The sequence below is a fragment of the Acinonyx jubatus genome, chromosome A1 (genome assembly GCF_027475565.1).
Source record: "Acinonyx jubatus isolate Ajub_Pintada_27869175 chromosome A1, VMU_Ajub_asm_v1.0, whole genome shotgun sequence".
NCBI classification, from domain to species: domain Eukaryota; kingdom Metazoa; phylum Chordata; class Mammalia; order Carnivora; family Felidae; genus Acinonyx; species Acinonyx jubatus.
The window spans coordinates 66,127,135-66,154,236 of record NC_069380.1 but is presented as its reverse complement, the minus strand read 5'-3'; the positions used below and the strand labels follow the sequence as shown (position 1 = coordinate 66,154,236).

The window sequence follows — 27,102 nt, the reverse complement described above, 5'->3', positions numbered from 1 at the left end:
TTCACAGCACTGAAAGACCTGGTCACAGTAACGAGCGCTCCCCTCCATGGTGAGTGTCTCCGTCTGGCATCGTATAAGGCACTTTGCCTATGTTATCTTGTTTACACACCATCTAACAGGTAAGAAAACTGAAGCACAGAGAGATTCAGACCCTTAGTAAGTGGCAAGTCCATTAGACTCCAGGACCAAGCTCTAAACAGGATTTCTCAAACTTTTAATGTGCATAGGAGACACCCGGAGATGTTGTTAAAATGCAGATTTTGATTCAGTAGGTCTGTGGTAGAGCCTGAGATTCTGAATTTCTAGCAAACTCCCAAGCGATACAGATGCTGCCGGTCTGAGGACCATACGTTACGAAGCGAGGCTCTAAATCATTATGTGTCTCGAAAAATGCGTCTTGCGTCTCGTCATAAAAAACGCTCATGGCTCTTCTCCTTTTAAGCACTTCCCTGGGGCCTTCTCCCTTGGCCAGAGCTTGGTGACAGGAGATGCCCTCTCCATCTATTAAATGTTACAATTTAGCTCCATGAACAATTTCTTCTTCCATTTGTTTGGTCCACAAAACTTTAGTGAGTGCCTGCTAGGAGCCAGCCACCGTGGTGGGTACCGAGGATACCAGGATAAATAACGTAGGGGCCTGGCCTCCAAGAGACTGGTAATGGAGACAAGCCATCCTGACAATCTCTGGGGCTTCCGGGAAGGAGCACGCAGCACCCAGATGCAGAATTCCAAGTCCAACCGTGGCTGCTTTAGCTCCAGTGCCACCTTCACCACGACACGGGCACGTGTCAGCCCCATGCATGGCATTCTCTCGACATAGAGACAATTTTATGGTGGCTCATCCTGTCCAGATTCTGCGGTGAGAATACAATTCACCTACCTTGGGGCAGCACACATAAAAAATTATGCCATTTTTTGTCGGGACAAAAGCATGTCGAATGTTTCTTTGGCAGTTTTCACCCCCAAAATAAGCCTAAGACAAAACTTGGAGTTTTTCTTCTTCTTCTTCTTTTTTATTTTTTTTAAAGTTTATTTATTTGGGGCGCCCAGGTGGCTGAGTTGGTTAAGCGTCTGACTTCAGCTCATATCATGATCTCTCAGTTTGTGAGTTCAAGCCCTGCATCCAGCTCTCTGCTGTCAGTGTGGAGCCTGCCTTGGATCCTCTGACTCCCTCTCTATCTCTCTGCCCCCTCCCCTACTTATGGGCGGGAGCGCACTCACGCACGTGCTCTCTCTCAAAACAAATAAATATTTTAAAAATTACATTAATTTACGTATTTTGAGAGGGAGATGGGAGAGAGAGAGAGAGAGAGAGAGAGAGAGAATCCCAAGCAGGCTTTCTGCTGTCAGCACAGTGCCCAACTTGGGGCTCGAACTCACAAACCGTGAGATCATGACCTGAGCTGAAGTTAGAGGCTTAACTGACTGAGCCACCCAGATGCCTCTAGATTTACTTACTGTTATTTAATCATAGACTAAGACACACATTTCAGCGAGCAAGAAATCTTTATGACGTCAGATGGCTCCCCGCTGTTCCCCATATAGTGAATAAACACCCACAGAAAACTCCTTTTCTCTAGCAAATGCCATTCCTTTGCCCCCATTCTTATGGCATGGCTGGTAAGGGGGGAGAGAGAGAGACGGAGGCAGCAGAAAGTGAGGAGAGAAAGAAGCTTCGTACTCCTGTAGGCAGCCAGCATCACTTGACGGCCAGCGTCCAGAATAGTGTTTGGTTTCATTCCAGTGAAATCCTGGCACCTTTACTTTGCTTGTTACTCATAAGGTCATTTAAGGTCATGAAACCTATCTCCACCCAGATGCAGATAAGATTCTAAACAGTCAGGAACACAGGAAACCAGCTAAGATAATAGATAAGGGGAGAAAAAGAAGGGCTAATCTCTGGAGCAGTTATGTTCCAGGAGCCTTTTATAGCTGTAATTCTTCGGTGAAGTGCAACGTGGTGAAGCATCACAAAGCCCTGGAATTGAACTTCAGGTTGAAGGATACTTCAAGGGACTGTTGGAGTCCAGCTCTCTCAATTTACAGAAAAGAAATTTATGAATGAGACAGATTCATTTGCAAAGTCAAGGTCTGGCGACTGGTTAATAAAAGAGAATTTGAAGTTTGGTCTGCTGAATTGCAATTCAGTGATCTTCCTTATTGTTGCCTGAGTACATGTCCTCAATCACTCAATTCACGACACTCTGGCCTTCCTCCAGGAGTACAATTTTGCCCTCATCAGGAACCATCTATCTCATTCATAATTTTGTTCATTCAGCCATGTTGCAAATATCTGTCCAGAGCCCAGTGTGTGCCAGGAGCATAAGGAGAGCCTAACAGTCTAGTCTTCGAGGTAACCCCCACCAGGCAGCTTCAGTCCCTCCCCTTACCAGTGCTCTCTGGACCCAGCCTTCCCCGTCAGAAAGGACCGCTTCCCTCCCTATGAGCGATGCCCTGTTTTCACAGTTAAAATATCCTTATTAACGGTGACAGGAGAGAAAATCAAAACATGACGGAACAAGAGACATAGCCTGTGGTGGATATTGCCCCCAAAGAAAGTGACGTGCTTTGGGGATTGAGTCAAGGAGCTCCCAGGCTGTGATGACGACTGAATTACAAGGATCCGTAGGGTGTGTTTCTGAAATCCACCCCACAGAACTGCAGTTGAAGAGGGCCTCTATTTTTCTCAATACTGTAAATGCTCCCTGTCCAGAGAGGGTGCTGGCTCACATCAAGTCTCTAAAGGCTGTAGTCACTAGTCCTCTGAATGGGTCCCTGAAAACCTGCAGCTCTTGAGACAGCGGAGAGTGTTAGCAACAACAAGGTACGACTCTGGCAATGAAGTTATGTAACCAGCAAGGCAAAAAGTAAACAAACAGAAACTCTGGCAGCTCAGAAAGTTTTTTTCTTTTTCTTTCTCAAGGGAGGCTTAATCTGACCTAAGTCTAAGCAGATTTGTCTCAAATTGACACAGCAGGGCTTCAATAGTTTGTTATTTTAAAATGTGATATACTCATTTTCATTCCTCATTGGCTTCTGAGTTCTTGTCTCAATTTGGAATTACTGGGATGTCCGAGAGCCTACTGGCAGAGAGGCTTTCCCGACACCCCTGTTGTTGTGTTTTCAAAGAGGAGCAAAGGAAAAGCAACCAGTATCGTCAGCAATGATTCCATGTGAATAAGGAAATCCAAATGTGAGTCCCCATTTCCTTTGGAAACATGAATCAGTGTTCCTGACTTTGAAAATAGATTTCTGTAGCAACTTGTTTATTTTATAAAGATTTTTATTCAGGAGGAAGAAAGGGGAGAGAGAATGTTAAATTAATTTTACATGTTCTAATCAAAGCACTGTCAGTGGACCAGATTTTTCAAAATACCTCTCATGTGCAGGGTACACAGCAGATCTAGAATACATTATCTTTAATATAAAAAGCAAAATCAGGGGGACAAAATTTAAAAATTGTTTTATGCTTATTTTTGAGAGAGAGACAGAGTGCAAGCAGGGGAGGAGCAGAGAGTGGGGGAGACACAGAATCCGAAGCAGGATCCAGGCTCTGAGCTGTCAGCACAGAGCCTGATGCAGGGTTCGAACCCATGAACCGCAAGATCATGACCTGAACTGAAGTCAGATGCTTAACCCACTAAGCCACCCAGGTGCCCCAGGGTGATAAAATTTTAAGTAGGGGGGGAGATTATTTAGACCACCATGAACTACATAGTAACTATAACTTCTCACTCCATGTTTTCTAAGATGCATTTGGAGAAGTAGCTATTGAAGTCACACAGAAATCTACCATGATTCTTTAGCCCACTTTGGAACTAAGGTTAAATGTTAATTTTTCAAAATAACTGGGTTTTGTTAACGAATATAGAATGAGGGATAATAAGACAAAATATTTTTTTAAAAAGATGAATCCACTAGGGGTGCCTGGCTGGCTCAATCAATAGAGCATATGACTCTTGATCTCAGGGTTGTGGGTTCGAGCCCCATGTTGGGTGTAGAGATTACATAAAAATTAAATCTTTTTTAAAAAATCCTGAGGTGTCTGGGAGGCACAGTCAGTTAAGTACCTGACTCTTGATTTTGGCTCAGGTCATGATCTCATCTGCACTGGGCATGGAGCCTACTTTGAAATTCTTTCTCTCTCTTCCTCTGCCCCTCTCCACCACTTGCTCTCTCTCTCTCTCTCTAAGAAAGTTTTTTTCCTTCAAAAACAATGAACCCCCCCAAAATAAATAAAATACAAAAATAATAAATTTTAAAAAAGAACCCAAGAAAGAACAAAGAAATACACTTACCCACGCAATATCTCGTCTGCTTGCTGCCCAAGATGGCAGTGGGCCAAAGGGGGCCATAGAGAAGGAAGAACCACAGAGATGTGCAGAATGACGCTAATGGTCTCCACCACACTCTTCCTCTCTTTTACAGTTTCCCCCTTGTTCCTAACAAAGCCTTCCATAGGAGAGGGAACGATTCTGAAGTATCTCAAAGTAAGTTTGTAAGTTGGGACTGAAAAGAAATATACCATTGATTCTTCAAATGGGTGCTTGAGAAAGTTCATTATTTGAGGGCCTACGTGGGCTATCCGAGCTTGAATATTTCCCTTGTCATTAGAAGTCTCCTGGATTTAACTAAGTATTCTGTCTTTATCCTTTGGCACACACTGTGCACTAATGACGGGGGTACTTGACACAAAATCCCATAAAATATTATGCTTTAGTAACTTCCTAGTTAAAATTTTATTTTCTTTACTGAGGCCAAGGTACAGTTTTGCCATTTAGTTGTGGAAAGACTACATTTTAAAAAATACCAGGGGTGGGGTGCCTGGGTGGCTCAGTTCGTTGAGCGTCTGACTTCGGCTCAGGTCATGATCTCACACTCCATGAATTCGAGCCCCGCGTCAGGCTCTGTGCTAATAGCTCAGAGCCTGGAGCCTGCTTCAGATTCTGTGTCTCCCTCTCTCTCTGCCCCTCCCCTGCTCATGCTATGTCTCTCTGTGTCTCAAAAAAGTAAATAAAAACATTAAAAAAAAATTTTAAATACCAGGGGCAATTTTTTAACATAATAAACCCACAACTTATGGCAGATTTGTAAAGGCATCAAATCACAAGGCAGATAGTGATTCTTGTGATGACATAAGAGCAGGTAGTTATCTCCCCGGAGGTATCCCGAGGTATGGAAATGCCTTCCAAGAAAAAAATGTCCCTAAGATACAGATACTTGTAGTAGAGTTTCTAACATGCATAACGATGAAAGCTTGCTTGCATGTTTAAAAAAAGTAAAACCAAGCAACAAAAAGGCAGTTCATGGGCATTTTCTTTCACGTAACTACTTTTTAAATTCTTCTTGCTCTGCTATTTTATCATTAAATATGATTTAAAAAAAATAGAAACCCCTCTGTAAACAAAATTCTTTTTTCACTCAGCACTGTCCTCCTTGTCCTACGCTTTTACCCCCTTGAATATGTACAGGAGTATACATATATACGTGTGTGCATGTACTTCATACTCAGATGGCCTGGGGAAGTATAGGAATTAGGAATAACCTATGAATTACTGACAGCATGTGTGCATGTATATATGTGTGTCTATAGATGTATAATGTATGTATACACACCTGTCTGGAAAAGATTCCTCCATGATGTGAGGCAAATTGAAACTAGCTTTTAAATCACTTTTGGGGATCCACTTTAAATCACTGGATGGCTCATTGGGTTAAGTGTCCGACTCTTGTTTCGGCCGAGGTCATGGTCTCACGATTTCGAGAGTTCGAGCCCCAAGTCAGGCTCTGCGCTGGCAGGGTGGAGCCTGCTTGAGATTCTCTGTCTCCCTGTCTCCCTGCCCCTCCCCCGAACTGTGCTGTCTTTGTCTCTCTCAAAACAAAATAAAAATTAAAATAAATAAAATAGTCATTTCTGCCCTGTCCCTTGGAGTCTATCATTTGCACTGGGTATTTGTAAAAGATTCATGAGATTATTAACCTCCCTTTGTCATATAAAATACATGATTTAATTCTTTCAGCCCACGTTCATATACCTCATCCTTCCTAGGCAATTTTTTTTTTAGGATTTTATTTTTAAGTAATCGCAGCAGCCAACATGGGGCTGGACCCCACAACCCCAAGGTCAAGAATCACATGCTCCACCCACTGAGCCAGCCCGGCGCCCCATCCTAGGTAATCCTTGACACTTTCACGAGCACTCAGTCTTTACAGAGTTAACAGCCAACTGTATGCAGCTGCTTCGGCACAGTGAGGGGAAAAGCGACATTTTACTTCCACCCCGAGCAAAGCCATTATATTTACCTTCTACTTTGAAGATAGTAAAGTGTGGTCGGCAATGGAAAGAACCCAACGCGTTACCTGCGCAGTTCATCCACAGACCCTGGTAAACCCAAGTGGCGGTTATCACCGATGATGCTCGGGTGGTCACTTTCCATTCATTGGACGCGGTGGCCGCGACAAGAGCTCCAAACCCTCCGACGCCAAACACCAGAGCTGAGATCTGCGCCCTGGACATGTCGCTCTGTCTTCTCCAGTGACACAGTCCAGACAGAACGCTTTGGTGGGCTAGGCATGCAGCGGGTGACTAGCGCTCGGACAGGTGTTATGGCAGGTTAACGCGGGTAGGGAACAGCATTTCATGCTCGGATGGCCTGCTGAAGGACCGGAATTCAGGATAGAGTCTGGTTCACCGATGGCATTTTAAAGATAGCTTGAGATGATCTTTCTAATTTCCTACACGGAGATTTACTAAAAAATTTTAGATGGATTTTAAAGGTTTTGATTTCGCAGATATTTTTTTCCTGGCACCATAGTTAATGCTTAATTTTCTGTTAGCCTGAAGCTTAACGAACCATGCACCGAGCAGATATTACAAAGTACAAATTATACAGTAACAGTTAAGGCTTATTTGACCAATTGCTTTAGTCTCGCATGCTTCTGAATCTTTATAGAAATGGAATCATATGGCAGGTATTCTTCGGTAACTTACTTTTTCACACAACGTTATGTTCGTGAGATTCATCTATGTTCAAGAATGTACTTGATGGAAATATAGTACTTCATTAAGTGAATATACTACAATTTATTTATCCATGTTCCTGGAGATGAACATTTGTGTTGTTTCTTCCTCACCCCCACCCCCTCCCCCTCAATAACAGTGGGAACAGCTGTAAATATTCTCATGCATTTCTTTTTGTGCACCTGCTGCAAGAGCTTCTCCAGGGTAATCTTAGAAACAGAACTGCTAGGAAGCAGGAAATAAGTAGGAACTAATCTTCAACCTTATTGACAATACTAAGTTGCTGTACTGAGTAGTTCTAGTTGTTTACCATCCTACAACCAGTGGGTGAATCCTCATTGGCTCACTTCATGACATGTGGCATTGGGGTGTTTCAGAATTGCTGGGTTTTGTTTGTTTTTTTGGGGGGAGGGAGTGGGGGCTTGGCCACTCTGGTGAGTGTAAAGCTCCCCCATTATGATGACTAATTTGTATTTCCTGATTACTAATGAAGCTGAGCACATTTTCACATATTTATTGGTTCATTGTGTTTTTGTCTACAGACATTTGTAGCTTTTGCTCATTTTATCCGTTGAGTTGCTTGACTTGTTATAATTTATTTTTAGTTCTATATACATCCTGGATAACAATCATTTGTTGATTATTTACATTGTAAATATCTTCTCCCAGTTTGTGGTTTGTCTTTATTCAGGTATTTGATAAAGACTCTTGATTTTAGCATGCTTAAATTTACCGAGCTTTTACTAAATGATTTGTGCTTTGAGATCTTGGTTAAGAAGTCTCCCTCAGGGGCATCTGGGTGTCTCAGTTGGTTAAGCTTCCGACTCTCCGTGAGCTCAAGCCCCCCATCAGGCTCTGTGCTGACACTCCGAGCCTGCTTGGGAGTCTCCCTCTGTCCCTCTCTCTGCCCCTGTCCAGTTCACAACTCTCTCTCAAAATAAATTTTTTAAAAACTTTAAAAAAATATTAAAAAAAAAAAAAGAAATCTCCCTCAGAGATAGTAAATACGTTACCTTTTAATCCTATTTCAAAGTTTTAGCTTTTACATTTAAGTTCTTTAATCATCTAGAACTGATTTTTCAGGGCAGCTGGGTGGCTCAGTTGACTAAGTATCTGACTCTTGATCTCAGCTCAGGTCTTACTCTCAGGGTTGTGAATTCGAGCCCCTCGTTGGGCTCTGTGCTGGACATGAAACCTACTTAAAAAAATGGGGCACCTGGGTAGCTCAGTCAGTTGAGTTCCTGCTACTGGTTTCAGCTCAGGTAATGATCTCACAGTTTTGTGAGTTCAAGCCCCATGTGGGGCTCTGTGCTGCCTGCTTGGAATTCAGTCTCTCTCTCCCTCTCTCTCTCCCTCCCTCTCTCTCTCTCTCTCTCTCTCTCCCTCCTCCTCCTCCTCCCCCCCCCACTTGAGCTGTCTCTATCTCTCTCAAAATAAGTAAATAAGCTTAAACTGGAATTTATTTTTCTGTTTTATGATTTGGGATCTATTTCATTTTTCAACATGGAAACCGAATTTTTCTGTCCCTACTAAATGGCCTCTGGTTTCCCTATTGATTTGCAATGTCACTTCTGTCATATCGGATGTAAATATTTACATGGTCTGTTTATGGACTCTGTAATCTGTTACATTTATCTGCTTGTCTGTTCCTGCACCCATATAATACTCTCTTAATTACTCTAATTTATAAATATTTCTTGAGATCTCGTTGATGTCTCTTATTTTTTGCTCTTGTTATCAAGAGTATCTGAGACTTTTTTTTAGCTCTTTGCTGTTCCTTACATATTTTAGAATAGACTTATGAAGTTATACATATATACATACCTACTGGGGTGTTTATTGGAGGAAAGTAAATAACTTTATAAAGTTGAGCGTTCCTGCCAATGAGTATTGTATATCTCTTCATTTAACCCTTCTTTAATGTCTTTCAGTAAAATTGAATATTTTAATTAAATCTTGTTACATTTTTTGCCTGATTTATTTCTTTTAAGATTTTCTTTCTTTCTTTTTTAAATGTTTATTTTTGAGAGAGAGAGAGCACAAGCACGGGAGGGGCAGAGAGAGAGGGAGACACAGAATCTGAAGCAGGCTCCAGGCTCCAAGCTGTCAGCACAGAGCCTGATGCAGGGCGCGAAACCATGAAGTAAGAGATCATGACCTGAGCCGAAGTCAGACGCTTAACCACCTGAGCCACCCAGGCGCCCCAAGATTTTATTTTTAAGTAATCTCTACACCTAACATGGAGCTCAAACCTACAACCCTGAGATCAAGAGCCACATGCTCCATTAATTGAACCAGCCAGGTGCCCCATGCTAGATTTATTCTTTTTTTTTTTTATTTTTTTTTAACATTTATTTATTATTGAGAGACAGAGAGACAGAGCATGAGCAGGGGAGGGGCAGAGAGAGGAGGAGACACAGAATCCAAAGCAAGCTCCAGGTTCCAAGCTGTCAGCACAGAGCCCGACATGGGGCTCAAACTCACAAACCGTGAGATCACGACCTGAGCCGAAATCAGACGCTCAACCAACTGAGCCACCCAGGCGCCCCTAGATTTGTTCTTAAACTTAAGACTCATTCTAGCATCTTTTTGTCTAACATATTTTATCCGATTTCCTTCTTGTATATACAGTGTTAGGGGTACCAACCCCCACGCAGTCAAAAATCCACATACAAATTTTGATGCCCCAAAACTTACCTACTGTTGACCAGAAGCCTTACTCATAAACAGTCGATTAATACATATTTTATATACTATATGTATCATGTTCTGTATTCTTATAATAAAGTAAGCTAGAGAAAAGAAAATGTTATTAGTAAAATCATGAGGAAGAGAAAATACATTTACAATACTGGACTCTATTTATCAAAAAAATCCACACGTAAGCAGACGTGCTTGGTTCAAACCCTTATTCAAATGTTTTGAACATTTCGTTTTTCTTCTTTCTTGCATTTTTTTAAGTTTTTTTCCACATTTCAATCTTTCCACTTATTAAATTAGAATTTGCACATTATTTGTGTTGTTTAATAGTTACTCTAGAAATTTTAATGCATATTTAACTTAATAAATAAAATCGATCATTGTCTTTATTCTCCTTATGAATAATATAAGGACCTTAAGATGTTTTAACATTAATATAACTCCTCTTCTGGCCTATGTTATTACTTTATTTCTATGTCATTTGATTTTTTTAGTCCCATGAATTAGAGTTTTATCTCCCCAGATGTTAGCCCGCACTTGCCATTATTACTACATACTGTCATTTTTCTTTTTTGGCTCACTATTCCATTTTGCCTCTCAAACCTTCCTTGTGAGTTTATTATTTTTCTTCTTCCTAAGGTCTATCCTTGCGAAGTTTCTTTAGTGAGGGACTGTTGGTAGTTACCTCTCTTAGTTTTTGTTTGCCAGATAATAATATATTTCTTCTGTGCTTGCCTTTGGTAGATAATTTTTTGGGGGGTATACGGTTATAAATTGACAATTGTTTCCACTCATGACTTTGAAGATATAATTCCACTTCCATCTGACTTCCAGTGTTGTAGAGAAATCAAGAACTAGATTTGTCATTTCTTTATAGATTAGTCCATGCTTTGTGTTTGACTGATTTTAAGATTCTCTTTGGTTTTGGTAGTTTCGATTTGACTTTCTAAGTATGGATTATTTTTGGTAATCTCCTTTGGGATTTACTGAACTTCTTGAATCTAATCATTCATATCTGTCATCAATTCTGGAAAACTCTTAGTCCCTTCCCTCTAGAGATGTTACCTCTTCCCTATTCTTTCTTTATCTCCTTCTAGAACTCTGATAAGATCTATTTTTTTGTTCTGTTTGTCCTATTTCTTAACTTCTTTCTAATATTTTTAACCACTTTATCTCTCCATGCTATATACTAGGTTTTTAAAAGATATATGTACTAATTTATTAATTTTCTCTTCAGCTGTGTGTAATCTGCTAGTATCCATCTAGAGGTTCTAATTTCTAATACTATACTTAAAAAAAAATGTCTAGAGTTTCTGTTTTATCCTTTTCTGTATCTTCCTATTTCTTGTTTTCTAATCTCTTGTTCTTTAGTCATAATTCAAGTGCCCTATTTTGTTTTTTAAGTATTAAAGATACTTAATTTATATTCTATATCTCATTACTCTCATATCTGTAGTTTTTGCCAGTTGGATTGATTTTTTTTTTTTTTTTACTGACCCTCTCATAGTGGTTTGCTAAAACATGTGCTTTGTCATATATCTGGGTATAAAAAAAATTCTGTGTGGGGCGCCTGGGTGGCTCAGTCGGTTGAGCGTCCGACTTCAGCTCAGGTCACGATCTCATGGACCGTGAGTTCGAGCCCCGCGTCGGGCTCTGGGCTGATGGCTCAGAGCCTGTTGCCTGCTTCCAGTTCTGTGTCTCCCTCTCTCTCTGCCCCTCCCCCATTCATGCTCTGTCTCTCTCTGTCTCAAAAGTAAATAAACGTTAAAAAAAATTTTTTTTTAAAAATTCTGTGCATTGTTTACTATGAAATTAGTATTATATTTTAAGGTAAACAAAAGAATTTATACTGCTTGGTAAACTATTTGCTCATAAATTTAAAAGTTTTCTTTATGTCAATTAACGTAAAGTAATGGACCAATAAACCTATGAAAGATGCTTTCTTTAAACAAAACAAACAAAAAACACATGTACTTTGTGATTTGGGATTGTAAGCTCGTGTTCCTGGCAACTTTCTCATGAAAATGTTTTGAGGCCTGAGTTGGACATTTGTTCTCCCAGATAGAATTTATATTTGCTTCTGCCTGTTTTTTAGGTGAGCTATCAACCCAGGACTATTTTTTTTAATGTTTATTTATTTTTGAGAGAGAGGGAGAGGCAGAGAGAGAATCCCAAGCAGGCTCCATGCTGTCAGTGCAGAGCTCAACGCAGGGCTCAAACCCACAAACCAGGAGATCATGACCTGAGCTAAAATCAAGAGTCAAAAGCTTAACTGACTGAGCCATCCAGGTGTCCTGTGAGTACAGATATTTAATTAATTTTTAAAAAATTTTTAAATGTTTATTTTAGAGAGAGAAAAAGAGACAGAGCAGGAACAGGGGACAGGCAGAGAGAAAGGGAGACAAAATCCGAAGCCGGCTCCAGGCTCTGAGCTGTCAGCACAGAGCCCAGCATGGTGCTAGAACCCACGGACCTCGAGATCATGACCTGAGTCTAAGTTGGCCGCCCAAGGACTGAGCCCCCCAGGCGCCCCAGACTGCTTTACACTAAATTATCATCTTTTACTAGCCATTCAAAGCGTGAATTCTAGTGCCACACCCAAGTGAGTGTCAACTTGTGGTTAGGAATTCTCAGGTAACTTCCTTTTGTCCCCATCCTCAAATGCAAGGTTGAGACAGGACATTCCTTTACCATCACCCAGGGGACAGTGATGGCGATGGTGGCAGAGGTGGTGAAGCACTGCCTTTTAATTTTGCCCACTGCAGTCGTGACTTTGGGGTGGGAACAACTTCAGAGTCCTCTGATCCAGTCTCCAGTGTTGCCTGGCGCTAGGACCCCCTGTTATGGCCAATTTGGAACTAAGATCTCGGTGACCAGGGATCCCTCAGGGTAGCCACTGGCTTCAAAGCTGGCTTACCTTTCTATATTTGTGTTTTCTCTTCATTTCTTCGCCTCTAAAGATTTCCTTTGCTTTTTCACTAGCTCAGGTGTGCATTTAAAAATATTTTTCAAGGGGCGCCTGCATGGCTCAGTCAGTTAAGCATCCATCTCTGGATTTCGGCTCAGGTCATGATCTCAGGTGCGTGGGTTTGAGCCCTTCGTTGGTCTCTGCACTAACAGTGTGAAGCTTGCTTGGGATTCTTCTCTCTCTCGCTCTCTGTCTTTCCCCCACTCGTGCTCTCTGTCTCTCTCTCTCTCTTTCTCTTTCAAAATAAAAATAAATGAACTTCAATTAAAAAATATTTTTGGATTAAAAAATTTTTTTAAGTTTATTTATTTTGAGAGAGAGAGAGTATGGGGGAAGGGGGAGGTGCAGAGAGAGAGAGGAAGAGAGAGAATTCCAAGCAGGCTCCGCACTTGTCAGCACCCAGCCCGACACTGGACCCAAACTCACAAACCATGAATTCATGACTTGAGCCAAAACCAAGAGTCAGACGCTTAACCAACCAAGTCACCCAGGTACCCCTTGAATGTTTTCTTTTTCTTTTTCTTTTTTTTTTAGAGAGAGCGTGAGTAGGGGAGAAGCAGAGAGAAAGGGAGACACAGAATCTGAAGAAGGCTCCAGGCTGTCAGCACAGAGCCTGATGTGGGGTTTGAACCCACAAACCACAAGATCATGACCTGAGCCAAAGTCGGATGCTAAACTCTATCACCTGAGCCAGCCAGGTGCCCCTCCATTTTTTTGTACTGACTGTAGGTGTTTTGTTTCAGGAAGGTTATATAGGATACCTAATCCACTCTATGCCAGAAATAAAAGTGGCCAAATGTAATAAAGTAAACACTTAATGTTTAAAAATATCCCTAAAAATCAAATAACCTGGGGCACCTGTCTGGCTCAGGTGATAGAACATGAGACTTTTGATTTCAGAGTCGTGAATTTGAGCTCCACGTTGGGCATAGAAATTACCTCTAACACCATCAACTGATGATTGGATAAAGAAATTGTGGTTTATATACACAATGGAGTACTACGTGGCAGTAAGAATGAAATATGGCCCTTTGTAGCAACGTGGATGGAACTGGAGAGTGTGATGCTAAGTGAAATAAGCCATACAGAGAAAGACAGATACCATATGTTTTCACTCTTATGTGGATCCTGAGAAACTTAACAGAAATCCATGGGGGAGGGGAAGGAAAAAAAAAAAGAGGTTAGAGTGGGAGAGAGCCAAAGCATAAGAGAGTCTTAAAAACTGAGAACAAACTGAGGGTTGATGGGGGGTGGGAGGGAGGGGAGGGTGGGTGATGGGTATTGAGGAGGGCCCCTTTTGGGATGAGCACTGGGTGTTGTATGGAAACCAATTTGACAGTAAATTTCATATATTGAAAAAAAAAAAAGAAATTACCTCTAACAAATCAAATAACCTATCAGGAAGTAACAATAAGTGAATCTCTCCCAAATGAGGAGAATCCTGGAAGTTCAGATTTGTGCAGATTTTGCTGTGCTACCTAGTCTCAATTCCTATTTAGATTCTTTAGGAAATTAGTTGCATGTTTTTAGTGGAAAGAGCTCTCTCTCAAAAAAAAAAATAGTCCAATAAACTTCTTTTTCAGTACATTATATTTTTCTTCATCACACTGTGAGTTAAATTCCCAGAAAAGGTATGCCTGATTCTACATTTAAGATGAAAATCCTGCAATTTAAAATGAAAAACCACCCAAAAACACTCCACTTATTTTCTTGTATCATTAAAATAAGATTTTATGGGTGCCTGGGTGGCTTAGTCAGTTAAACACTTGACTTTGGCTCAGGTCATGATCTTGCAGTTTGTGAGTTCGAGCCCCAAGTCGGGCTCTCTGCTGTCCACACAAAGCCTGCTTCAGATCCTCTGCCCCCCCCACACTCTCTGCCCTTCCCCTGTTTGTGCTCTCTCTCTCTGTCTCTCTCAAAATAAATAAACTTAAATAAAATAAATATAATAAGATTTCAACTGATTTCTTAAAACTCTTTTGCCAATATCTTGACTCCAGGGCTTAATTAGGACACTATAAAACATTCTTCCAATAACTAGCAATAAAAATTAAATAATTCTGTCTATAAATAGTTATTTGTCTCTTACTTTGCCAGAATTTTGTGCACTTTGATTTCTTTTCAGATGTAAATACATTTTAAAGTCTCCTTTTTGGCATAAAGATTTACAGGATTAGAATCTGAGAAACAAACAAAAAAGAGACGTACCACTTGGGTTAGTCTGCAAGTGTTTTGAGTTTACCTTCCTCTGGGGAGAAAAGAAGAAATTATTTCTCTGGAAGAATTCAACCAAATTTTGTTCACTATCCCATTGTCAAAGTTACTAAGAGACACCAAACTTTAAATGTTTTTTTGATCATGTGTAAAGCTTCCTGGAATTGGAAGCATAATTGCAGGTGGAGGTAGGGGGAAGAGTCCACTGTAATTAACCATAGAAAAATAAAAAGAACTAAGCCTGCAAAGACGGACATATGAGAAAAATCCTGTTTAAATCACAAAACACCTAGAGGACTGTCAAGGTGTTGTGAACACAGCTGTGATTGAAGGGGGGGTGGTGGAATCCATGAGCTCTTCCAGACTAATAAATTTATATCACAAATACCTCCTTTCTAAGTTGGTTTGAGGATTATGACATTATACATGTAGAGCACAGAGAAAGTGCTAAATATACACCATTTATTGCTGTTATGATTCTTCCTAGAAAAATGAAGATCCTGAGATTAGAGACACCAACCAATCCTTCTGGTTTGCCCAGTCCTTCTACGTTTTAGCACTGAATGCCCTGGGTCCCGTGGACACTCTCAGCGTTGGAGAAACAAATCGTTCCAGGTTTTCAGCTTTTATTGGGTTGGAGGAGGGTGGAGGAAACTTAATGAATTTTCATTTTTCAAAATCAAACAATATCTCCTGTCACGGGCCCAGCATATTTCCTGTTCCTACCCTCCTTCCTCTCACACTGCCACCTGCCTGCAAAAGGAAGTAAATTCTTGCCGGAAGAGACTGGTCTGCGCACCTGGACCTGAAGAGGGCGGGACCGCGTGTTCTCCGCGCCTTGCGACAGTCACCAGCAGAAGGCAGGCTTCCGAACACCCTGCTCGCGGTCCCTCCCGCTGAATCACACGCGGTTTCTGCCTCCCATCAGCTTTTAGTACCTTGCTCTAACAAGCTAAGATGTGCAGATTCTTTTTCTCCTTCCTTCCTTCTTCCCTCCCTTCCTTCCTCCTCTTTTCTGTCTCTCCTAACTTCGTGTGTGTGCGCGCGCGCGCGTACTCCCTTTCATTTCTGATTTTAGGTGCAGAAGGTTGAGTTAGTCCTACACCTCATTCGTGATCTAACATCTTCTCTGCCCTGTATGAAGCTGCTCCCTTAATTTGTTCTTTTGAAATCCCCATTCCCCCTTCATATAACACGGGAGTCTCTGTGTGTCCCTGCATCCCCGCCAACACTTAGCATTATGCAACCTCTACATTTTTGGCAGATTAGTGAGTATAAAGTGATACCACTGCTTCAATTTGCATTTATCTGGAAACTTGAATTTGAGCGTCACTTCACATGCTTTTAACCTTTTAGTTTTTCCTCTTCTGACTTTGCCCATTTTTCCTTTAGGATTCCTATATGATTTGCAGGCATTTCTTTTATACTCTGAAGAGTAGCCCCTTACCAGTATTACACATTTCCTGTCTCTTCCCCCAACCTGGCATCCCTTCATTTGTCTGTGGTGTCCTTCCTGAGACCAGCAGCCTCAGAATTTTAATGTGATCACGTTCCTCTGTATTCTGTGCTTTTCAAGTTCTGCTTAGAGTCTTTCATTGCCCTAGGATAGCAAGATGTCCCCCTGTGTATTCTTTTGCAGCTCATAATCTCTGGTGCACAATTCTGAGATCTAGTATTCCAGACTTTCACAAACCTGGCACCGTGTCCGTCAGCTAGAAACGGATGGCACACTCACACGGGGTAATTTGAGAGGACTTTAATAAGGGACTTTATTTAAAGTGTAGAACGGGGTTCTCAACCTCAGCACTATTGACATTTTGGGCCAAACAATAATTCTACTTTGTGAGGAGCTGCCCTGTGCCTTGTAGGATGTTCAGCAGCAGCCCTGCTCTCTGCGACGCCTGTAGTATGCCCACACCAACAGTCACGACAACCCAGAGTGTGCCCAGACATTGGCGTGTTGCTCCCAGACAGGGACAATGGTGTAGACAGCCCAGGTGAGACAGTACGTTGCCATGGTCACAAGAGGCAAGGGGAAGGGCATGATTCCTGGAATCAGGTGAGAGGTGTTGTGGAGAAGGCCACCTTACCAAAACTAGGTCCTTCGGTGGGAAGACGAGCCAGAGCTGGCCTGAGAAACCCCACCCTTCCCTCCTCTTCTTTCTGCCAGAGGGTAGGGGAACCTGTGGTGAGGTCCAGAGAGACTACCTCCCAGGCAGAGAGCAAGGTGGAGAAGGCAAAAAGGTAGATTTGGATACTCAGCCCAGCAAAGTGCTGCTGGAACCAAGCTGAGTCTACTTTAGTCTTTATATGATTTACTACAGAAATACTGAAGTGTCTGACTGTGGGATGCTACCCGAGATCCCGTTGGGGGTATTATGTAATATGTATGGTATATATACCATCTTGCCCTTTTAAATCTGAAAAGGTTTGAATTCCAAAGCACATCTGGCTAATGCATTTCAAATACGTAACTATGGAAATGCACCTTTCACCCACAGGTGAAGTGTATCTGGAGTCTGTCATTTCGTGATTCAAGGTAAGGATCTGGTTTTATTTGTTTCCATGTAACGAGCCCATCCCCTCCTCCACCTGCTAAACAATCCAAGCTTTTCTCATTATCATTGTGACTTTCATCCCGTATTAAGTTCTCGTGTAAGCACATGGTCCTATGTCTCTATTCCAATTTACTGGTCCATTTGTGTATTCTTCTACTAGTAATAGAAACTATCCCATATTTATTACTTCCATGTCTACATATATCCTAATATCTGGTAGGAAAGTCCTCTCTTTCTGCTTTTTATAATACTAAATAATTTTTATTGTTAGTTTTATCAGAAAGATTTTGTACATGAATATCATTTTTAGAAGACAGTAAGGACGTGGTTTTTTATGATTTTTTTTTTGAGAGAGAGTGTAAGCAGGGGAGAAGCGCAGAGGGAGAAAGAGAGAATCTTAAACAGGCTCCACACTCATCCTGGAGCCCAATGTGGGGCTTGATCCCACAAACTGGCATCATGACCCAAGCCGAAATTAAGAGTCGGACACTCAACCAACTGAGCCACTTAGGTGCCCCAGGACATGGTGGTTTTGATAGAAATTTTATTAAAGCCAGACATCATATTTTTTTCCCAGAAGGAACATTTTTAAAAAGCTACCTTCAACAAAGCGTCTTTGAGCACATCAGTTCTGTTAAAGAATGGTAAATCATATATTATAAAAAGTCTTTGATACGAGAGGCCCCTGGGTGTCTCAGTCAGTTAAGTGTCTGACTTCAGCTCAGGTAATGGTCTCACAGTTCGTGGGTTCGGGCCCCACAATGGGCTTTGCTCTGACAAGGCGGAGCCTGCTTGGGATTCTCTCTCTCCCTCCCTCTCTGCCCCTCCCCTACTTGCATGTGCTCTCTGTCTCTTCCACAAAAGAAATAGATAGATATTTTTAAAAAGTCTTTGATACGAAACACACAAGCTAATACCTTACATTTTTCAATCTTCAGATGAAACCTATTGCTTCAGTTTCTAAAGACATAAAATTGCTTTAAATTAGAGCAGATCAAACATCACATACCTCTGTGTGAGGCCCAGGCAGAAGTTCTGCTTAAGTGAAAGCAGGCTTAAGAGACCTGAAAACTAAAGCAGTGTAAATCCTTGACTAGATCCTGAACTGGACTGACTTTTTTTTAAGGCTGCACATGACACATCATTGGAATAATCCAGAAAATCTATAGATTGGCTATATAGACACCATTAGTGTAGCAATGATATGTTCCTCAGGTGTGAGAGTGCCGCTGTGGTAATGTAAGAAAATGTCCTTGTTCTTAGGTGGACAGATATACTTAGAGGGCACCTGTGTGGCTCGGTCGACTCTTGGTTTCAGCTCAGGTCATGTTCTCACTAGTTCGTGGGATGGAGTCTCACATCGGGCTCTGCGCTGACGGCGAGGAGCCTGCTTGGGATTCTCTCTCTCCCTCTCTGCTCCCCCCCCCCCACTCACACACACACTCTCTCTCAAAATAAATAAATAAACATTTTAAAAAAAAGAAGTATTTAGGAATAAGGTTGAGGCGTCAGCAGCTTACTTTCCAATGGTTCTGAAAAATAAGCACATAAAGCAAATCAAGTATATAAAGCAAGATGTCAGTGTTTGGTGAATACGGATGAAGGTGTCCGGCCTGAAGGTTGTTTGTGTCATAATTTCAACTTCTCTGGCTTGAAAATTTCCAAACTAAAATGCTGGGGGAGAAGAAATAGGAAATCATAGAAACATTAACAGTGCATATGGAGGGGCGCCTGGCTGGCTCAGCCATGCGATTCTTGATCTTGGGATTATAAATCCGAGCCCCACATTGGATGTAGCGATTACTTAAAATATTTAAAAACAAAACAAAACAAAACAACAACGCAAATTGAGAACTGCGTGTGTGAAGGCATCCATCGCCTCAGTGACAAAGTAGTCAGTTTTCCTAGACGCGAGCAGAGACTACATTCTGTGACTATGGGTAGGTGTCCTTCTGCCCCGAGAGGAACAGAGTGCTGTGCAGATTGATTCTCTTTACTTCCTTCAAGTCTATCCCACCCCCACCCCCACCCCACCCCCACCTCAGTGTTGTGCTCTGGAACCCCGGGTGGAACAGGCCTGTATCAGCCAGGACTCCCCCCAGCTCTCAGGTCTTCACGGCAAAGAAACCCAAGTTCCACAACCCCCCCTCAAGGCTGCCTCACTGGCCTAAACATCCCTGCCTTCCCCTTTTAAGATTGATTTCACGGGGTGCCTGGGTGGCTCAGTTGGTTAAGTGTCTGACTTTAGTTCAGGTCATCATCTCGTGGTTTGTGAGTTTGAGCCCCAAATCAGGGTCTGCACTGTCAGCTGGGGGTTCTCTCTCCACTTCTCTCTCTTCCCCTCCCCCACTTGCACATGCTCTCTCTCTCTCTCTCTCTCTCTGTCTCTCTCTCTCTTTCTCAAAATAGATAAACTTAAAAAAAACTCACTTTCACACCTAATTTCATCAAGAAAGCTTTCAAAACTATCTAAACTTTGATTCGGGTGGACTTTTGTTTTCCTACATACATTTTAGAGTAAGTTTATCAATTCTTCACAACATCATAGTGCAATGAAATTTTACTGTTTTTAGGCAGCAGTAAGATAAAGGGAACTATGCAAATGAAAGAAAGTGGATCTCTAGACATATACTTTCATTCTTAGGTCTTGAAATACCTGGAAAAAATTATTCTCTACTGGGACTTAGGGAAAAATCAATCTCTTAAACCCTTTGCTTAAGATTTCACCGCTATCAGGGGCGTCTGGGTGGCTCAGTCGGTTAAGCCTCCAACTTCGGTTCAGGTCATGATCTCACGGTTTGTGAGTTTGAGCCCCGCATCAGGCTCTGTGCTGACAGCTCGGAGTCTGCTTCAGATTCCGTGTCTCCCTCTCTCTCTGCCCCTCCCCAACTTGTGCTCTGTCTCTCAAAAAATAAATAAATTTTTTAAAAAAATTTTAAAGAAAAAAAAAGATTTCACTGCTATCAGATATTCTTAAGAAGCCTGATTGAGAAATACTGATATGTTGACAATGGGCAGATACGAGGAGATAAAGAGATGTGTCCATGTTCCTATGTATCCCTTAGTGAAACTCATCATGAACAAAAACTGTCTTTCTTGCTCTGTGTCACTGAAAATTATCTAAAATCAGGAAGTAGATGTCCCATATCTATCTCTCTGATATTATACTAATGTAATCACAAGTGATGATTCCAGTTTTATTGCAGGAAATTATAAAATGTATCGTCTTGCCAAACGTGTTTTCACTTGGCCACCCTCGTTCTAAAGTGGCTTTCAAGCAAGTATAATGGACTCTTGCTAGGTGGTAAGGTGAACGGTGGTCTGCTAAAGCAAGCAGTGCTGGGAGAAATTAACAACGCAACCCACTCTGGGATTGTGGTGGTTACATCAGAAAAGTGTTACTGAATTATTTGTCCCTTTATTCGATAAGTCTGATGCACAGTATTACACTCAGAAAGAGCCAGATTTATAAATCGGAGCTGAGTTTTCCAAACAGCCAAGTCCTTCCCACTTTCACATTGGTCAGATGCTACCATATATAGTGGAATCAAACTGCTTGATTTGGCTTTTACCCAGGGTAGAAAGACTCAGGCCTTTCTCGTGTAAATAAACAAACAAAATTAGGAGTTGTCATAAAGTCGGGGAAGAGCCTTTGTTAGGCCCAGACAAGCATGAGCTGTGCTGGTTCTCTTGATGTTCGATGTCGCCCAAATCTGTCCTTGAATGCACAGTATGGAGACCCTGTGGGGACATTTCCCCTGCACATCCCTGGGTGGGGGGGGGAAGGGCCAGAGCGGCACTGAGTCAGGCTTCCCACCCCAGACCACAGCGTTAACACAAACACCCTGAAACTTCAAAGGAGGCAGAACATGAAACCGGGAACAGCCTCCCCTTCAGCTCCTAACTGAACTGCAACGACGAAGATGGGCCACAGCAGGGATGGTGCCTAAAACAGCCCGAAGCACAGCGAACCCCAGTCCTTGCGCACATACAGCGCACCTTTCCTTCTCTTCATTGTGAAATAGAACACACGTTCAGGACAGGACCTAAAACACAGCTCAGGATCGCGAGTGGCTAACGGGTTGCGTAGGGTTGTCCCAGCGGCCCCGTTCAGAGAACCGCTCTGCTCTAACGCTCACTAACTTCAGCACTTCCTTCTACAAGTCTAGCTCCAAACTGTTCCTTGCGGACATCAGTTACCTGGCCCAGGTGTCTCACTCTTTGTCTATATGGGCCTGGTAGTAACTTTTTTTTTTTTTAGCACCTTCTAGACCTCTGTCCTTCTTCATTGTCATTGGTTAACACATCACTGGACCTTCTTGACTTCGGGCTGACACCCCCCAAGTCACCCCAGTAGTATCCAAGCCTGGCGAGACCACTCCAGAATCCTATACAGCGTCTACACCTCCCCGCACCGGTGGAGAAATGGTGTGAGTTATGGCATGCATTGTGTCAGCCTGCTGGCTCACAGAAAACCTCCCGAACTTCCCCCGAGAAACTTTCTGGCTTCTTTAGGAAGATTAAAGATCTTTCGAAGAAAATGCCTATGCCACTTCAATATTTCCTACCACTTGACAGCTCCTTCCAGAAATGAATCCTCATCTCTGGACTCCTTGTCAAAAACCTCATCCTCTCCCCACACATCTTTCTGAATTAATATGGATTTGAGTAAATTCTAGACAGGATTCTGGATGATGATTTCATAACCATATGATCATCTGGTGTTGGAACTGCCTTCTCTTGGTTATTCTGTAGTGAATCAACTCTCAACCTGGAATTTAAAAATAGAATTCTATGTCACACGGAGATGGTCCCATTGTCAAGCCAGGTACAGCAATGCATTGTGAGCAAGAGGCTTGGGGTCGCTGGGGCAAAGAGGGGAAAATGACACGTGCGACCAGGTCAACGTCTGCTTCTATAATGGCACCGATGCCAGGCGGTAACAGAAAGGAGCAGGACACTGTGGTGGCAAGGAAGGCGCAGGGGCTGTGGAAATGGCAGAGCTGGGCTGGACTCCCACTAGCCAGTGTGATCTTGGGCAAGTTCATATATTTTTAACTTTTAAAGAAAATTGTAGGGGCGCCTGGATGGCTCAGTTGGTTAAGCGTCTGACTTCAGCTCAGATCATGGTCTTATGGTTGTGGGATCAAGCCCCGCATCAGGCTCTGTGCTGACAGTGTGGAGACTGCTTGGGATTCTCTCTCTCTCTCTCTCTCTCTCTCTCTCTCTCTCTCTCTCTCTCTCCCCCCCCCCTCTCTCTCTCTCCCTCTCTCTCTCTCTCTCTGCCTCTCATTCGCACTCTCTGTCTCTCAAAATAAATAAATAGGGGCGCCTGGGTGGCTTAGTCAGTTAAGCGTCTGACTCCGCCTCAGGTCATGATTTTGTGGTTCATGAGCTTGAGCCCCGAGTTGGGTTCTGTGCTGACAGCTGGGAGCCTGGAGCCTGCTTCAGATTCTGTGTCTCCCTCTCTCTCTGTCCCTCCCCCGCTCACACTCTATCTCTGTCTCTGTCTCTCTCTCAAAAATAAATAAACATTAAAAAATTTTTTTAATTGTAATAAAATATAGGTTACGTAAAATTTCCCATCTAGCCATTTTTGAGTGTACTGTTCTGCGGCATTAAGTACTTTCCCATCGGCAAAATCACTAATTAATCTTCCCGAACGGCAACTTGCCACCCATGAAACAACAACTGCCCTGCCTTCCAGCTCCTGGCAACCGGCATTCTACCTTCTGGTTTGAATTTGACTGCTCTTGTCACCTCCTACAAGGGAAAATACGCTACAGTCGTCCTGGCGTGACTGGCTTATTTCGCCGAGCATAATGTCCTCAAGGTTCATCCATGCTGTAGCGCGAGTCCGAGTCCCCTTCCTGTTTAAGGCTGAGTAATATTCCATTGTGTGGACATAACTCATTTTGCTTACCCATTCACCCGTCGATGCGCGCTTGGGCTGCTTCTGTGTTTTAGCCACTGTGGATAATATTGCTACAAACGTGAACGTACGTCTGCTGGATCCCTGCTTTCGATTCTCCTGGCTGTGTACCTCGTGGTGGGATTTCTGGAGCATAGAGTAGTGCCACACTTCATTGTTGGAGGATATATTTAGCTTACTATTAAAGTGGGATGTGCAGGGGCGCCTGGGTGGCTCGGTCGGTTAAGCGTCCGACTTCGGCTCGGGTCATGATCTCGCGGTCCGTGAGTTTGAGCCCCGCGTCAGGCTCTGTGCTGACAGCTCAGAGCCTGGAGCCTGTTTCAGATTCTGTGTCTCTCTCTCTCTGACCCTCCCCCGTTCATGCTCTGTCTCTCTCTGTCTCAAAAATAAATAAACGGTAAAAAAAAAAAATTTAAAGTGGGATGTACAATTAGGAAATGAGCAGAAGCATGCTCTGTGTTGACCTGTCGCCCCTGAGCACCAGGGGGCCCACAGGTACCACCTGTCCTGCTCTTGCGGCTTCTGCCCCACATCACTAATCCCCACTCGCCCAACTTTGGGCCACACGAACTAATTTTGTTATCAGAATTATTTAGGGTGCCTGGGTGGCTCAGTCGGTTAAGTGTCCAACTTCAGCTCAGGTCATGATCTCACAGTCCGTGAGTTCAAGCCCCGAGTCGGGCTCTGTGCTGACAGCTCAGAGCCTGGAGCCTGCTTCGGATTCTGAGTCTCCCTGTCTCCCTGCCCCTTCCCTGCTCACACTCTTTTTCGTATCAAAAACAAACAAAAATATTTAAAATTTTTTTTAAAAACCTATTTAAGCTTTGTAGAATGCTACGATCTTCTCAGGGCAGTTGAGGTGATTCCTCGGTCCATCGGAGTGCCTAATTTGTACAGGGCACGATGCACGAGACAGATAAAATCCCTCCCGGGGTGTAATTCATGAGTGTGCATGAAAAGCAAGCACGCCACCTGGCACGTAACTGATACCCAATAATCGCCTGCCGTCTCCCCTCCCCACCGTGCCCCAGGTCAGCCCTGTCATCCCAGCAGCCTCATCTTTATCCTCCGTCTTCAAATTGCACCCTATCCAGGCGGTAGATCAGAGACCCCACTAGGGTCCAATGAGCACAGAGAGGCCTGGGCAAACCTCTCATCTGATAAGCGTGCAAGTCACACCCCAGCCGCCACCTGTGTAGGCTACTTGTGCGCAGGTACCTGGTTTGTGCGTGGACCTGCCCCAGGGATGTGCGAGAGCTTTGTACTTCTTTCTGGGAGGGTCTTCTCTTTCAAACCCTGCTGAGCAGCTTTCTGGTGCCCCTGGGGGCTGACGACAGGGCCGAGAAGCACTGGGTCAACTCTCATTTGCAGGAAAATTTGTTTGACCTCTGCAGACAGAACCTGCTGGCCCCTGGCATGCGGCAGAGTTCGGGGTGAGCCGGCAGACACAGCCCCAGGAACTCGGGGACTGCGATACGAGGCAGGGGCACCACAGGTGACAGCCATGTCTCTTTGGCGTGAAAAATACATTTTTTAGTAACTTGGGAGAAAATGTAGATTTCTAAACTGCTAGCTGGGAGGCCCAGAACGATTTTCTTTTCTAAAACTTGCCAGATGTCTAGCAGGACCCACTTGAGTCCAAGTTGTGATTTAGGTTGTGATTTTTGCCTTTGCCAAGTTCCCAGCCCGATGATGGCCATTCTCTCTTTACCCTTCCCTTTCTCCTTAGCGGTTTTCCCCTCCTCCTTCTGCCTAACCCAAGCCACTCTGTGCTGTCCGGAGGGGACCTGTTATCATCTGGAGGTTAGTGTGGATTTAAGTCTGTGTGTGCCCTTCCCAGGATAATTGTTTTTAAGTTTATTGATTTATTTTTGAGAGAGACAAAGAGAGCAGGGGAGGGGCAGAGGGAGAGGAAGGGAGAGGAAGAGAGAGGATCTCAAGCAGGCTCCACGCTGTCGGTGGAGAGCCCGACGAGGGGCTCAAATTCACCAACTGTGAGATCATGAACTGTGCCGAAACCAAGAGTCAGAGGCTTAACCTACTGAACCGTCCCGGGATAAACGTCTTTAAGCTCACTGACTGATGTTTTAAAGCTGCCCCCCCCCCGCCCCCCTTAACTCCATCACTCTGAATAAAAAGTGCAGCTACCAAGTAAACGCAGCTTCAGGACAGTCTCCTGGCCTCTTTTCCCAACACATTGTTATCCTTTAGCCCCTCCTATATAGAAATTCTGGCGCCCCAACTATTCAGCCCTTACCTGTACTTGTCGTGTAATTACCTGAGTGTGATGTTAGCCTCCAAGAGCACCTCTGAGGCGAGCTACCCCAGGACCCATAAAACAGAAAGACTCAGAGGCTGAAGGTGCACAGGCCTTAGGACAGGGTATAAAGGGGATATATGGACCACACTGCCTGAATCCTGGATCACACAAAGTTCTCCACAGAGGGTGTCTCTCCCTCGATGTCTCTCTCTCTCTGTCTCTTTCTCTTGCATCAGCCTCCTGGCAGCATAGACGTGAGGACCAGTGTTTCAGCTGGAGCAAGGGGCCCATGGCAGACAGCAGGTGCAAGGGACCCCCTACACCACCTGCTAGATCAGAGACACGGGCATGCACACCTGACCACAGCTGGAGCTCGCCAGCCGGCCTGCTGAACTGCTCGGCACTCTGTCTCCCTTTCTTGGGCAGCACACGTATGGGGCCAGAATGAAGCTCTACTGGGCATCACCAGTGTGTGATTGATGTAAACATGACAGCTTACAGCAAGCCTGGAAACTTGATCTTTCTGTATTTCTGTCTGTGATGAATATTAATTGTTCTGCTCTATATTCTTTTTATTCTACCTACCTTCAGCATGGCTTTCAGACTGCCAATTGACTTACTAGCTATATTTACTATATCTTCTTAGTTTTGTTTATCTTGTCATGAGTGGCTTTCTTACAAACTATCTATACTTAACACAGGAGTTTTCTCCTGTCTGTTTCCTTGTCTTCTACAGCAGAAGTGCCAATTGCCAAATAATTCGGCAAACGCACGTTACAACGCTTGACAGACAGGCTTTGGTCTCTATCAGAGAAATTCCCAGCGTTCACAGTCATGTACCAGAGGCTTGGGGAGAACAGAGCACCTTCAGATTTTCCTGAAATCACATCCCCAGGCAGGGAATTCAGTCAGACTTCCACAGAAGAGTCATGGACCACTCTTCGGTGTGCAAGTAAGGGTGAGCAGATATGTAACTGGGTTTTGAAATTGCTGTCTTATGTTTGAAATTTATTGAAATTGGGAATATACGTACATAGGGAGGTCTGTTCTCACAATGCTATATATTCTTGGGAAAAACACTATCGCACTACCTTGTGCATGATTGTACTTGTGTGTCCTTGAACATGTCAGGAAAAGACGCATCGGTATTATGTTAATAATAAAATGCTCCCGGGGTGCCTGGGTGGCTCAGTCGGTTCTGAGTGTCCGACTTCAGCTCAGGTCATGGTCTTGGGGTTCATGAGTTTGAGCCCCACATCAGGCTCTGACAGCTTGGAGCCTGGAGCCTGCTTCAGATTCTGTGTCTCCCTCTCTCTCTTCCCTTCCCCTGCTCATGCTCTGTCTCTGTCTCTCAAAGATAAATAAACATTAAAATAATAATAATAATAATTTTAAAATGCCGCTAGCCACATTTTTGCTCCTTGTATCCCAACTTTTCTATTTCTATTG

At 43.3% G+C, this 27,102-nt stretch overlaps 2 protein-coding genes across 9 annotated transcripts in view; one reads left to right on the top strand and one right to left on the bottom strand.

The window, feature by feature from the left end:
* Positions 1-6,818, bottom strand: part of CLDN10 (claudin 10) — a 112,358-nt gene extending 105,540 nt beyond the window's left edge. The window contains exon 1 of one of the 7 annotated variants that reach the window (XM_053217181.1): positions 6,304-6,818. In XM_053217181.1, the coding sequence (XP_053073156.1) occupies positions 6,304-6,517 (214 nt within the window). In that variant the 5' untranslated portion in view covers positions 6,518-6,818. The other 6 variants (XM_053217175.1, XM_053217173.1, XM_053217208.1 and 3 more) reach the window with 6 other exon arrangements.
* Positions 1-27,102, top strand: part of ABCC4 (ATP binding cassette subfamily C member 4) — a 370,199-nt gene that overhangs the window by 24,828 nt on the left and 318,269 nt on the right. The window contains exons 3-5 of one of the 2 annotated variants that reach the window (XM_053217139.1): positions 15,391-15,518; positions 16,772-16,900; positions 17,405-17,442. The gene's annotated coding sequence lies outside the window, so the exon portion shown is untranslated. Of the gene's footprint in view, positions 1-15,390; positions 15,519-16,746; positions 16,901-17,404; positions 17,443-27,102 lie in introns of those variants that run through there. The other variant, XM_027065098.2, reaches the window with a different exon arrangement.